At 48.2% G+C, this 14,107-nt stretch overlaps 1 protein-coding gene across 1 annotated transcript in view; it reads left to right on the top strand.

Moving 5' to 3' along the window:
* Positions 1-10,554, top strand: part of EFCAB8 (EF-hand calcium binding domain 8) — a 39,100-nt gene extending 28,546 nt beyond the window's left edge. The window contains exons 10-14 of the mRNA XM_032592762.1: positions 1,305-1,473; positions 6,890-7,022; positions 8,193-8,397; positions 8,483-8,581; positions 9,512-10,554. Of these exons, the coding sequence (XP_032448653.1) occupies positions 1,305-1,473; positions 6,890-7,022; positions 8,193-8,397; positions 8,483-8,581; positions 9,512-9,868 (963 nt within the window). The 3' untranslated portion in view covers positions 9,869-10,554. The remainder of the gene's footprint in view (positions 1-1,304; positions 1,474-6,889; positions 7,023-8,192; positions 8,398-8,482; positions 8,582-9,511) is intronic.
* Positions 10,555-14,107: the final 3,553 nt, after the last annotated feature.

Here is a 14,107-nt window from a genome sequence, read left to right as displayed (position 1 = left end):
CAGCCACTTTGGAAAACGATTTAAGTTTCTCAGAAAGTTCAACATAGGGTTACCATATGACCCAAGAATTCCACCTCTAAATATACACCCAAGGAAAATGAAGAGGTGTCCACACAGAACCTTATATACGAGTGTTTATAGCAACATTATTTACAATAGCCTAGAAGTGAAAACAACCCAAATGTCCACAACTGTTGAACAGATACATAAAGGAATGATGTGCTGATCCACGCTACAACATGATGTGTCTTGAAAACATTATGCTAAGTGAAAGAAGCCAGTCATAAAAGACCACATATTGCATGATTCCATTTATACCAACTGTGGAGTGATGGAATGGTCTAAAATTGAATGTGATGGTGGTTGCAAACTCTGTGAATATACTAAAAATGAGTGAAGCGAGCACTTCAAATGGGTGAATTGTGAATTATATCTCAATAAAACTGTGTTTAAAAGGTAGAAAAATGGTAGAACAATTTTTCCTTTTCACAGATCTTTTTTTGTTTATTTGTAGTTGTTCGTGCATCTGGTAATTTATCTCATGGAAATAATATGGGGAGAAAGCATAAATCTTTCCAAGGCTTTTAATGTGTACCGCCAAACTACACTCCAGAAAGTTTATAGAGTTTTGCACATTATTAGCCTATTCTGCTTTATCCTTGCCAACATAAAGTATTTATTATTAGCGGTATTCATCCGAGTGAGCGTTCCCTGGGTCTATCAGAGTGCCTCGCTTAGAGAAGGCATTCAATAAATAAATGTTCAAAGTGAAACAAACCTTTGGCTGATTTTTAGATACAAATGGTTTCCTTTAATTTTAATGAAGCTATCTTTGCTTATTAGTGATGTTGACATCTTTCCTTATTTTATTGGTCATGTATAGTTTTGGGAATTGTCTGTTCACATCCTTTGTCCGTTTTTCTTGTCCTAGCCTCACCACTATGTGGCTCTGGGCTCAGTTCTCTCCTCTACGAAATGGTGAGACTCATACACATCCTGTAAGGTTGTTATGACATTCAAATGGAATAATCTGTATAGACACATCTGGTAAACAATATAGCAATATGCGAATGCTTTTTTATGATTTTATCAAAGGGACCAGTGAGGGCCAGAGAAGTACCAGGATTTACCTGAAGTCACCAGAAAGCTAATGTGGGAACATGTCTAGAACTAGGACCCTGGGACGTGGGCCATGGGACCGTGTCCCAGGATCCTTCCAGAGGGCTCTGCTGCCTCCAGTGTCATGTGCCCTCTGGTGAACCTGTGTCTTGGGATAAGTAGTTCTCCTGTGTTGTCCCCTGTAGGTTGTGGCTGGCCAGACCATTTCCTTGGTTCCTCCCAAGCTTCTGAATACCTGGAAGGACCATTTGGACAGTGTGGCAGACATCCTGTATGTAGATACCTTCCAGCTGGTTATCAGTGCTGGCCAGGACTGTAATGTCAAGGCTCGGAAACTCTCCGGTGACACCGTTGGTATGGGTCCTACTGAAGTTCAGCCGTGCCACATGGCCCATTGTGGTCCTGTCCCTGTTAGAGCATAAACTGGCATAAACCTTATATCCTATGGGGTGGAGTTTCAAGCCATAGCAGCTGCCTTTGCTCAAATAGTATCACAGGATATGTGCCTTTCCAATTGTCCGTTCAGCAGTGTGTCCATTCATCCATCAGCTGTCCATCTAACCCCCCACCCATCCACCCAACATTATTTGCCTGTGTATATTTTTGCAAATCACGTATCTGAGAAGGCACATTCCTTTCTCTTTTTAAAAATAAACTTGGGGTGCCTGGGTGGCTCAGTTGGTTAAGTGTCTGGCTCTTGATTTTGGCTCAGGTCCTGATCTCACACTTTGTGAGTTCGAGCCCATGTCAGGCTCTGTGCTGACAGCAGAATCTGCTTGAGATTCTCTCTCTCTACCTCTCCTGCACACTCATGTGCACTCTCTCCCTCTCTCTCAAATAATAGAAAAATAAACTTAATTGTTGAGTTATAACCTATATAAGGTAAAGCACACAAACCAAAAGGGTTCAGCTTGATGAATTTTCAGAAAGTATACATATATCCTTATAGCCATCACAGAAAAAGCACCGTATGCTTTCTTACACTTGATACTTGCATGGTCTATGTCTCAGCTCTTCTGCCCTGCCCCCAGCCTTCACTGGACTGCCACTATATACCCTGTGAAGGCCTGAGGGAAAGAGTTGGTGGGTAGCTACAGACTTGCCCTGTGGCTTGAACATCCTGGATTATAGTATGTCATGCCATGTGAGGCTGTTCAAAGTTCACTAAGCACTCATCTGGGCTTATCCTCCTCTCATTACTCTGTCAGGGCTGAAAGCAGCCTTGGTCTCTTGTCTCTTATCAAAGGTTTATTCCTTTCCTCGCATTTTTAGCTCTTATATGGGTAAAAAACTCTTTGATTATTTTTATTTTATTCCTGTCCTTGGATGGAATTCCTCATTTTATAGTTTATATCCTTGAACATATTGCCAATGCTATTTTAAAGTCTTTGATAACTTTAATATCTGGTTCACTTCTGGGTCTGTTTCTATTGCCTGTCGTTTCTGTTGGCTCCAGACATGATAGACTAACAAGGACTGGATTTACATTCTCGCTTTAAACAACTAAAAACATGAACAAAATGTATGTGACAGTTTCCAGACATTAGACAGCAGGCAGCAAAGAATAGTAATCCCTGAGGTATTATAATTTATACATAATATACATAATATACTAGTATGTATTGTATATATTTGTAATATTATAAATTACATCTGTATTATATGAAATATAGATATAATATTATATAATATAAGTAAATCTATAATATTATGAATATACTTCATGTGTTACAAAAGGTAGAAGAAAACATCAAAATGTTAAGGAGAGAACTCGAATATATATATATATATTCAATTTGGGTCTTTATATATATATATAAAGACCCAAATTGAAATTAGAAATAAAAAATAACAGTGTCTGAGATAACAATACACTGGATGGGATTAATAGCAAATTAGACACTACAGAAGAAGGGGTTAGTGACTATGAAGACATAGTAATAGAAATATAGAAAAAAAAGACTGAGTAAGCTGGTGTTTTATGTGTATAACATGATGATTTGGTATATGCATATACTGTGAAATGATCGCCACAATCAGGATAATTAATACATCTATCACCTCACATAGTATTTGTGCAAGGTAAGAATTCTTAATATCTACTCTCTTAGCAAATTTAAAGTATACAATATAGTATTGTTAACTCTAGTTGCCATGTTATACATTAGATCCCCAGAATTTATTCATCTGACCACTGGAAGTTCATTACATTTGCCAACATGACTTTTCAACCTATCTCTGTCCTTATATTTATATGTGCCTCTTTTAAACAGCATTGTATTTAGTTTTATTTTTTTCATCCTGACAATATTATCTTCTAATTGTATATTTAGTCCATTCAAATATTAATGGAATTACTTATATGATTTCAGTCTATCATCTTGATACTGTTTTTCTATTCTTTGTTCCTTTATTCTTCCTTTTCGTTCTTCTTTTGCATTAATCAAGTATTTAAAAACAATTATCGGGGCACCTGGGTGGCTCAGTCGGTTGAGCATCTGACTTCAGCTCAGGTCATGATCTCGTGGGTCATGAGTTTGAGCCCTGTGTTGGGCTCTGTGCTGACAGCTCAGAGCCTGGAGCCTGCTTGGGATTCCATGTGTATCTCTCTCTTTTCCTCCCCTGCTTGTGCTTTCCTCTCTCAAAGATAAATAAATAAACTTAAAAAATCAATTATCTTGTTTTATGCCTTTATTAACTTTTTAGTTGTATGTTTTTATATTATTCTTCCGTGTTCTTTAGAGACTCTTTAGAGGTTACAATATACACTCTTGACCTGATACCACTTCTTGTGCAAGAATCTTACTTTCTTCTCCCCACTGTTTATGCTATCTCTAGCATATATTTTATTTCAAATATGTTATGTCTTCCCACAAGGCACTGTTATTAATGTTACTGTAAGCAGCCTATTTCTTTTTATATTTACCCATATTTACCATTTCTGATGCTCTTTATTCCTTCTTGAAATACTGGGGTTCTGTCTGCTATCATTTTCCTTAAGTCTGAAGAAGTTCCTTTATTATTTTTTATAGAGTCCATCTGTACTGATCCTTAAGCTTTCTGTATCTGAAAACATATTTATTTTGTCTTAAAATGTTAAGACTCTTTTACTGGACATAGAAATCTCAGCTGGAAGTTAATTTTCTTTCAATATTGAAAAAGAGACTTTTCTATCGTCTTTGGCTTCCATATTTTCTCGCAAAAAGTCAACTGTAGGGGTGCCTGGGTGGCTCAGTCGGTTAAGTGTTCGACTTTGGCTCAGGTCATGATCTTGCAGTCCATGGGTTCAAGCCCTGCACCAGACTCTGTGCTGAACTCTTGCTCAGAGCCTGGAGCCTGCTTCAGATTCTGTGTCTCCTTCTCTCTCTGCCCCTCCTCCGCTTGTGCTCTGTCTCACCCTGTCTCTCAAAAATAAATAAATGTAAAAAAAAATTTTTTTTAAGTCAACTATAAGTTACTCTGACAGTAATTTTTCTTTTCTCTCTGACTGCTTTTGGTTTTCAACAGTTTGACTATGACGTTCCTAGTGTGCTTTTATTTGTATTCATCCCACTTGGAGTTCACTGATCTTTTTAAATCTGGAGGTTGGTATTTTTCACCAGTTTTGAAAAGTTGTCAAATATTATCTCTTCAATACTGCTTTTGCCCATTCTCTCTCTCCTCCCGTTATGGAGTTCCAATTTACATGTATGTTAGAACATTTGACTCTGTCCCATATGGCTCTTATGCTCTGTTCTGTTCTTTCTGTTTTTTTGTTTGTTTCTTTTTTGTTTTTGTTTGTTTTTTATCTCTGCTTCTAGTTTGGATATTTTCTGATGACCTGCCTTCCAATTCGTTAGTCCTGTCTCCTTCTGTATGCAGCCTGGTATTAAATCCATTCAGTTAATTCTTAATTTCATATTTTTTTTAGTTCTTGAATACCGATTTGGTTCTTTCCTGTAGAATACAATTCATTGTTGAAATTCTCCTTCTTTCCCTTCATTTTGTTCATATTTTCCTTCATTTTATATAACTATTTGCAATAAAGTTTTATCTGCTAACTCCTGTGTCAGAATTATCTGTGGGTCTATTTCTAATGCCTATTTCTTCTCTTTATTATTGGTTATACTTTTCTGTCTTTTTATATGTTAAGTGCATAAAAAACCTACCTCTCCAAAACCCCCCAAAATGAAACAACCCCTCCTCAAACCAAAGCCAAGACTTTTCTAGACTTTGTATAAAAGAACCACAGAGACGGAAGTTGATGGATTTTCCTCCAGCACATGTGCTCGTTGCTCTGTACAAGGCTGCTCATCTCATTGCTGTCAGGAACTGAGCTGGATTGGGTCTAGGTTGCAGCTTTAGGAAGACTTGGTTTTCTTCCATCTTCCATTGTGAAATCGTCTCAAGGGTGAAGTCTGTTGTGTTTGTCAAAGGTTTTTTCCTCCAGTGGGACTTTGTCTCCCAACAACCTCATTCTATCTGTCTAACCCAAATTCCAGGTCCTCAGCTCCCCTAGTGCTCAGCAAATGTCCTATGGAAAACATGTCTATGCATTTGGGATTTCACTAGACTTGATCCCATCCTGCCAGCCAGAATGGCTGGCAGAAGCTCCGATGGTTTCTTTTGCTTCCAGGAGCTTCCTTCTGCCTAAGCCGAGCCTGATTCTCACTCAGCCTGTGCCCAGACTCCCAGAGAAGGAATCAGATCTCAATTTCAGTTCTTCTTGGAAGGACTCTTCCCTTTCTATAATTTTATTTTTTTATTTCTTATTAAAATTTTTTAAATGTTTATTTATTTTGAGAGAGAGAGAGCAAGCAGGGAAGGGGCAGAGAGAGAGGGGGGACAGAGGATCTGAAGTGGATTCTGTGCTGACATCAGAGAGCCCAATGCAGGGCTTGAACTCATGAAATGTGAGATCATGACCAGAGCTGAAGTCAAACCCTTAACCAATTGAGCCACTCAGGCACCATCCCCCTTTCTGTAATTTTAGTTAATCTATTTTTTTTTGAGAGAGAGAGAAAGAGAGAGAGAGAGAGAGAGAGAGAGAGAGAATGTGCACGAGTGGGGGAGGAGCAGAGGAAGAGGGAGAGATGGGATCCCAAGCAGGCTCTGCACCCAGTGCGGAGCCTGACACGGGGCTCAATCTCAAGACTGTGAGATCATGACCTGAGCTGAAATCAAGGTCGGATGTTCATCTGACTGAGCCACCCTGGCACCCCTAGTTCATCTACTCTTTTTTTGCTTCTACAGCTCCCCAAGAGTTTTTAAAATATGAGTTTTTAACTATATTTTTTAATTTTTAGAAATTCTGCAGCAGGACAATGGCCTACTACTCACCACGCCCTGCCCTAAAGCAGGACTCATGTTTCTCTGTTCTTACTACCTGCTTTCTCCTCCAGCCTTTCTCCTCTCTAGTGCCACCCCAATCTCATGTCTGGTGGGTGCCTGATCACTTTATGTCATTGCTACTTTACACATGAGCTGCTTAAGCCCAACTGAAGATCACTCAGTTGACCTCATTGCCATAGAGGTCTTTCCATCTCAGCCTACATGTGGGGCAGGATGCTTTGGCCTGAGCTCCAAGCGTATTGTAGGACTAAGGCTAGTTCCTTCAGGTATTTGTTAAGTAGCCAGCATAATGCCTGGCATGTGGTAAGCATCATGAAGTGTGGGCCAAGGGTAAGGGGTTGCTAGCTGAGTCTTGAGGGTGGAGGGTGAGGGGTAGCAGGTTCAGAGAAAGGGAGGTAGGCCACTTCTTGTGACTGAGTTGGTTCTGGTTAAATCACAGGGACGTTCGGCCTGAGTGTCTGGAAAAGGCTGCGGGATATTCAGATGGTTGGTGATCCTGAACTGAGAAGAAACTCAAAGGAGGAGGATGACACTGTAGTTGCTGCCCAGAAGGCCTTCCATTCAGAGCTGCAGTGAGTTATCACAGCCCAGCTGGTATTTGCTGGCCCAAGGAGGGGGAGGCTGGGAGCCTCCCCAGGTCCCAGGCAGCCTCATCTGGGTTGGGTAGCACTGGGCATATTTGGTAAAGGCCAAAGGTTTGGGACTTGCAGGCAACTTGACTCTACAGGTGGCAGCTATGGCCTAAGAGCCCAGGTCCACTGAAAGTTTGAGTGGTACAAATCAGCAGAAAGTATAGAAAGGCAAGCCGTTAGATGGGCCTCTGCCCCAGAGCCCGGTTCAGATTTGCCAGGGCTGGCTTCCCTGCTAGGGCCATTTCTATGTGGCTAGAGGTCCTGGTAGGACAGTGCCCAGAGCTCTGGTCCTGAACACACACTTGTGTTATTTCCCTGATCCACAGGAAAGTCAGGCTGCTTGCTGCTTCATTCCTCTACAGGTTCCTTCTCCACCCATGTTCCACTCTTATTCCTGACCAAGTCTCAGATAATTTGGGGTCATCCCAAAAAAATATTTTTCAAGGTCCTGCTGACTCCCAGACTCTGTGCTAGGTTCTAGAGGTCCAGATACAAGTCCTGCCTCAGAGAACTCAGAGTCCACTTGGGGAGATTGGCACGCAAACTCATGGTTGTTGTTTTATCTGATAAGTGATGAGACTATGAAGAATAGGAATGGCTCAGAGGACAATCACCTCATTGGGTGGATCAAGTAAAAGAGAAGCTTCATAAGAGAAGAGATTCTGGAATTGGGTTTTGATATGTCAGTAGGAGTTTTCCAGGCACCCGTACAGTCCTTGTGGCTCCTAGTCTCTTGTCAAGGCATACCTCTTTACGGTCCTATGTGGCGTTATCAAACAAGGTAGAGGTAGGGTTTCCCTGGAAGGGAGAGGATGTTTAAATATTCCACATTTGGGGGGACCAGGTAAGATCAAGATGGGGTATTAGACCTCCATGGGAAGAGCTCAGGGTGCTAGGAAAGGTCTCAGGACTTGTTGGGGGTCCGTTTAATCTAGTCTTTGCTGATGTTAATTGGACACCTGTTTAGTGTTGGTCCTGGGCAGTATGACCTCAGGAGAGGGATAAGAAGGTAGAAGAGGATCGGGCCCAGGCGGGAGAAACCCGTTGTGCTCCCCGGGAAGGCTGCTTGTGGCGTGAGGGCATCTTATGAAGGAAAGCGCCTTCCATCAGGGAGGAGCGGGCTCTGGCTGAGGCCCTGGTGTACCAGCGGCAGGAGGAGGCGGCACTTGTGGCTCTCCTGAATGGGAAGCCAGACATGGAGGCTGAAGCTTGGGCCAACCTGCAGAAGATAACCCAGACGTCCCCATGGGCTGGAGAGCGCTCCCAGGAAGACGTTGAGAGCAGCTGGTGCAAGTGGGAGTCCAAGGGCAAGCGGGTGAGGCTGGGTGGGGGACCCGGGGGCATAGAGGGGCCCTCAGCCGTCAGCCCTGAGGCCTCACTCTTGCCCGTGACTCCTGCAGGAGAGCAAAGTTGTGGGAGCCGTGTACAAGCCTAAGGACCGGTCACGGAGTCCTGGACTCCGGTCCACCAACGTGCAGTATGGCTGGATGAAGTACCAGGTGAGGCAGGGTGGGGCTCGCTCCCTGAGATGCTGGAGGCTGGGGATCCCAGCTCCATTAGCAGCCTCCCTTGAGCCCACAGGGCCCTCTCATGGGGGCGAGGGAAGCACCAGCCCTTTAACAGAATTCTGGGATGAAGCTGGTTGGGTTGATTTGTTTGCCAAGGCCCTGGCCAAGGCCATGGACACAGGTTCTGTCTTTGAGGACACACCTCATCGGGCCTATGGGAGGAGGTTCTCTGTGGACCTGGGACTTTGATAGCCTTCAAAGAATTTCCCAAAGTCTGTGGCTGTGCGTTTGGTTGGTTGTTAGTCTCCGTACTGTGGGCTACTCTAGAGCAGACACGGGGTCTCCCGGTGCCATGTGAGAGACACAGGGAACGGAAGGGGGGCTCTGCTTGGGGAAAGAAAGAGCCGGGGACTTTGAGCCCCATCTAAGCAAGCCTCTTGCTTGGGCAGACTCCAGCCCCTTTCAGAGGCATCTGCCATAGGGGCGTTTATGAGAACTTCCTCCCTCTGTGATGGGCACCGAGTGAAGTGAGAGAACCCCTCTGTCCCGGGCTGGGAGAGGTCAGTGCAAAGGGAGGCCACATTCCTGCCTTCTGGAGATGGGCCTCAAAGCGCAGCTTGGTGAGTGCTGACAGGAGAGGTGGGAGCTTGTCTGGGGGGCTCCTCCCACCTGAGCCTCAATCAGGCCCAGCTTGAGGCCTCATTCTAAGATGGGGACGGTCCAGTGCTGACCTCAAAGCGTTGTTGCCAACCCCAGGAGAAGGGCTGGCTGCCGGGCCTGGAGCACAGTGGGCTTGCAGTTCCGGAAGGCTGTGGACATCAGTGACAGCCACGGTACTCTGGAGACTTGGCCCATCCTTCCCGTGAGCCTGCTCTTGGTTCTGGGTGAACCCCTCAAACTCCCCTGCTCTGTTCCCCACAGATTTCACCTCAGATCTACCAAAGCCTGCACTTCAACAACCTGTCGCCCACCCACACGTCTGACCTCGTGTTGCACAACGTCCTGGGGCAGCAGGGTCAGCGCACCCACCCGGTGACCCACAACCGCCAGAAGGACCCGGATGCTGACAGGGAGACCGTGCCCAACACCACGACCAGCTCGCCCACTGCCTCCCTCTCTCCCAGCGACTCTCCAGGTTCCTGGAGTCTGGCCTGTCCACCTCCCCGTACCTCCAGTCCTCCCCCTCGGTCTTGTCCCAGGCATCCAGGTACATCGCGCAGAGGTCGGCCACCCCCATGCCTGTTGCCTCGTCCATCAAGCAGCTCTCAAGACCCCTGAATACCACCCTTCTGTCCTCCATGAAAAGTTCCCGCATCGGGTTCTGAGGTGGCCCACTGTGTCTCCAGTCGTCCAGCACAGTGACCAGGCCCATGGGGGTCCTGTCTGTCCCTGGCTCACCCCTGCCAGACCCAGAGGATACAGACCTCCTTCTATTGACCTCCTTCTTCACTAGAGTCCTGGAGAAGAAAATAAATATTTGCAGATATCAGAGGCCTCCAGGCCGGGAGGTCAGGCTGTGTGTCCCTTTACCCCCTTAAGCGCCAGGCTGTCTTGGAGATTGGCCGCGTTCCCCTGATGAGGCCCTGGCTGGATGCAGGGAGAATCCCCTCCCCCGAGACACCTGGCCCAGCTGTCCAGCAGGTGAAGCATAGGGACAGGGCCTCGGAGGCTCCTTGGTGTTGTGGTCAGTGGTTCATGCCACTAGGGTGAGCGGTTTGCATCTGAAAGTTGGTTCAGCCTCATGGCTGGAGTGAGGCCCCGCAGCCATCCGGAGGTGGTTTGTCTCCTGCACTGCCTTGTGCCTGTTCTCCCCCACCACCAGGCACTCCACCCCAGGGAACTCTGTGTTTACAAACTGTCCTGCCCCTCAAGGATGGTGGAGGGGCATCCTGGCCTGGCTCTGTGACTGTCCCTTTGGACCCAGGTTTTTCTGAACCAAAGCCCCTTGATCCTTCTGCTGTGTGCTGCTCTGGGCGGCGTCTTGGGTGGAGAACTCAGGGCGGTGGTAAAAGCCGTGGCAGGGTCAAGGCCTCTGCCCAGAGGGGGAGGGAAGGACATGGGGGGAGGAAGGTAGTGAGGGGTAGGGATGGGATGTGGCAATTACCAGGCCTCGGGGAATTTTCTTAAAGGCCTGTGCACAGCCCTCACCTGGAGGGAGGTTCGGGGTCCCCTCTCGGACCTCAGATGCTGACTTAGGGGCCATCTGGCTGGACACTAGGGGTCAGGACAGGTCAACCTCAGGGGAAGACTTCCGCGAGACTCTGGGGCTCGGTGAATCCTCCTCTCAGTAGGACCCAGCCCCTTACAACAACATTTTACTGCCTTTGCCCACGTGTTTCATTGTAGGCACTTAAGAAAATAATAGTCTGAGTCTCCACTCCTACCCTAGCTGCTGCTGCCCGTGGGGATTTGTCTCTGGCCGTGGGGGCTTACTGGCCACCCCTCCAACCGGCAGGCACCCACGATACAGAACCCCAGGCCCAGAAGGCACGGCGGGGCTGAGTTCTACCTACGGTGATGTGAGTGATGCTTTGTCTCTCCTGCTGTTCCCACCCTGCCTCTCCTGGCCCAAACCCCAGGTGGGATATGGGACAGATAATTCTGGAGCATCGGGGTCAGATGGAGCTTAGAGCCCAGATGGAGAACTGGAGGCCAGTGTCACACTGGAGTTGGTGAGTGAGGAAGCTGGGTTGGTGGCCCAGTGTCCTGTCTCCTGGTCATCTGTGCTTCCCTGAGCGCCCCTCTTCACCTCCCCAGGCCCAGGTGTCTACACAGCCACACCGGTCTCCTCTCTGCCTGTTCTCTGCCTTCTGCATCACTGGCCTTAAAAAACTACTTATATTTAGCTCTCCTCTGATTCTAAAAGTAGCAGAGGCTGAGTATAGAAAAATCAAGAAAATACCGAAAAGCGTAAGAGCCAATAAAAACCATCTGGATTCTATTTCCCAGAGATCAGTTTGGCGCATTTTCCTCTAGATGTTTTTCTGTCTTTACGCACATGTGTGCCCTCACAGCCTCGATTCCCGCTCACTCCCTCCTCATATGCTCACACCCACACGGGCCCGTAACCTTGGCATCCCGGCTTTGAATGCAGCCTTTCTCACAGGATGAGCAAATGACATCGCTGTGTTGCTGTAATTCCTCGCGACCCTCGCCAGTGATGGCTGCATTCAGCCCTGCTCTGTGTCGCTTTCTTCAGGATCTAGGGCTACCACCACACTGCTCTTGAAAGAGGCAGGAAGGCACGTGCCTCCTGTGCGCCCCCTCACGATGTACTGCTAACAGTCCGACAAAGGAACAGATATTTGTCTCCAGTGGAACAGAAACGTTTTCCCGGGCCCGGCTGGCCTGAGGGGTCATGACCTCAATGGCAGACTGAGGGTGGGCGTCCTTCCACCAGCAGATGGGGCACGAGAGAGCACCGAGGGGCTTGGAGACAGCCTTGCCCTCAGAAAAGCCATCCTCGACCTTGTTTTCCGGCATCGCTTCCCTGTTTCACACTTGTTCAACACTTATTGAGCACCTGCAGTGTGCCAGGCACTGCCCTGGACACCGGGGACACCAGAATGAGGAACGCTCAGCCTCGGCCTACTGGGGACACAGACCATGCCTCTGTAGCGTGGATGCATCTTCTCATTAGTGTATCCAATAGATTCTCTTACTGAGCGCAAGGATTGGGCATCCAGGGGGAGGCAGGCGGAGCTCGTGGGACAGTGTGCAGATGCAGGGGGGACCAGGAGAAGCAATCTGAAGTGGCTTCCTGGGGGAGGGGGCCTTTAGCACAGAGCCAGCCAGGACCTTTGTGTTTGCTGTCTGCTCTGCCTGAGTAGGGCTTCTGGCCCATCAAATGGCCTCTCCTTTATGCCCTCCTCAAATATCGCTTCAGGGCCTGGTACCCCTGGACTTTTTACCACCCCCCCCCCCCCCGCTTTATTCTCACCACAGTACCCCCGCCCCCAGGGCAGGGCCATGTCTATCTTGTTCCCACACCTGGCCCCGTACTTGGTGCATAGCAGGCCTTGGATAACTGTTTGTCTACTATTAGCTCAAAGTCTATCTTAAAGTCTACCTACCAGGAGGTCCCCTGAGATTGCTCTCACCCTGGTTTTCTCTCCTCTGGGCCTGGGTGTCCCCTATTTGCTAGCCCTAGATGGACTGTGGAGCGTCCCTCCCCAGTGACAGACCCTGTCTGTGAGCCCCAAGGGGCTGCTGGGAAGGAGCAGAGGACCGGGGCCTTGAGGTCCTGCCCAGTTCTGGTATCTGGGCTTCTTTCTGGATTCGATGCTGAGTGGATCCTGACTGAGGTCGGGGAGGGGAGGCAGGTCTTGGACCGGCTGGTGGTGGTGCCAGTCAAGGGAAACTGCCGGGGTGAAGGCCTGGGAGTGGGGCAACGAGGAGAGTCTGGGAGCCGGGCTGGGGGTCTCATTGTTCCGAAGGCCCGACCGAGGCCGGGTGTTCAGGGTGCCAAGTTCACCACGGACATGGCGCCCGCTGTGTCCTGGGCCGGGGAACGCAGTGCAGACGTGGAACGGCGTGTCGCCCACGTCCTGGACACGCACCACATCCATCACGTGTCCAGCACATGAGAGGCAGCCGGGGGCCCAGGGAGGGTGCATCCTTGCCCGGGGTCACCGGGCCCTTTCCTGTTGAGCGGTGCCGTCTGGGCTTTGTGACCTGTTTCCAGACCAGTGCCGGTGGGGGCGGTAGAGAGGGGAGGGGCTGTGGGGAGAGACCCTAAGGGGCCAGTGACACGGGGCTTTTTTCTCTTGGGAATCCTGAGGGCATTTTAATAAAAGGTGCAACACAGTCTCACTGGTGTTTTGAAAAGCCCCCTCTGGCTGCCTAGTGGTGATGGACTGTGGGGGCAGGAGTGGTTCTGGGAGACTGGGGGCAGGCAGGCACCATGGGTGGCCTGGACGAGAGGGTGGCAGACTGTCTTGGCCAGGAGCTGACTGTGGGAGCCTCGGAGTTGTGCAGGAGAGGGGCTCCGGGCTGCTCTGGGCTGCTTTTCCTTCAAAACCCTTTTTCCCCCCTTTCGACTTCAAGAGCTTTTAAAAACTATCGTATTTCCTCAATTCTCAGACATAATTTTAAAATTGTATTAAAAACAAGGTTTTTAAGGTTTCAGAAGTTGGGATGTGTCTCATAATTCAATGATTTTTCCCCTCTTGGAAAGCTGGTATGACTTCGATAGGAACAAGGCGGTGAGGGCACGCCTGCTGGGGAGGGAGCGCCCCCTGGTGGAGCGAGATGCAGTTACAGCCCCCGGCCGGTTCAGAGGCGCGGAGGAGGGGATTCATTCTTTCCCCAGGAGAGGGCTAGTGGCGGGGAGTGAGGGAGGTGGGGAACCTGTAGTTCTCCTTGGAGGCTGTTGACGGGATGCGACGGGGCGGGGAGGAGGGGGGCGAAGTAACTTTCCAATTTGACAGATGTTTTACACACAGTTTCTCGCAAGGTTCCTATGTCGTAGATCATCTATCCCCATTATACAGATGAGAAAATGGAGGCTCACACAGG

Source organism: Lynx canadensis, chromosome A3, assembly GCF_007474595.2.
Source record: "Lynx canadensis isolate LIC74 chromosome A3, mLynCan4.pri.v2, whole genome shotgun sequence".
NCBI lineage: Eukaryota > Metazoa > Chordata > Mammalia > Carnivora > Felidae > Lynx > Lynx canadensis.
Note: the sequence above shows the minus strand (reverse complement) of the source record. Positions and strands in the feature narration are given on the sequence as shown.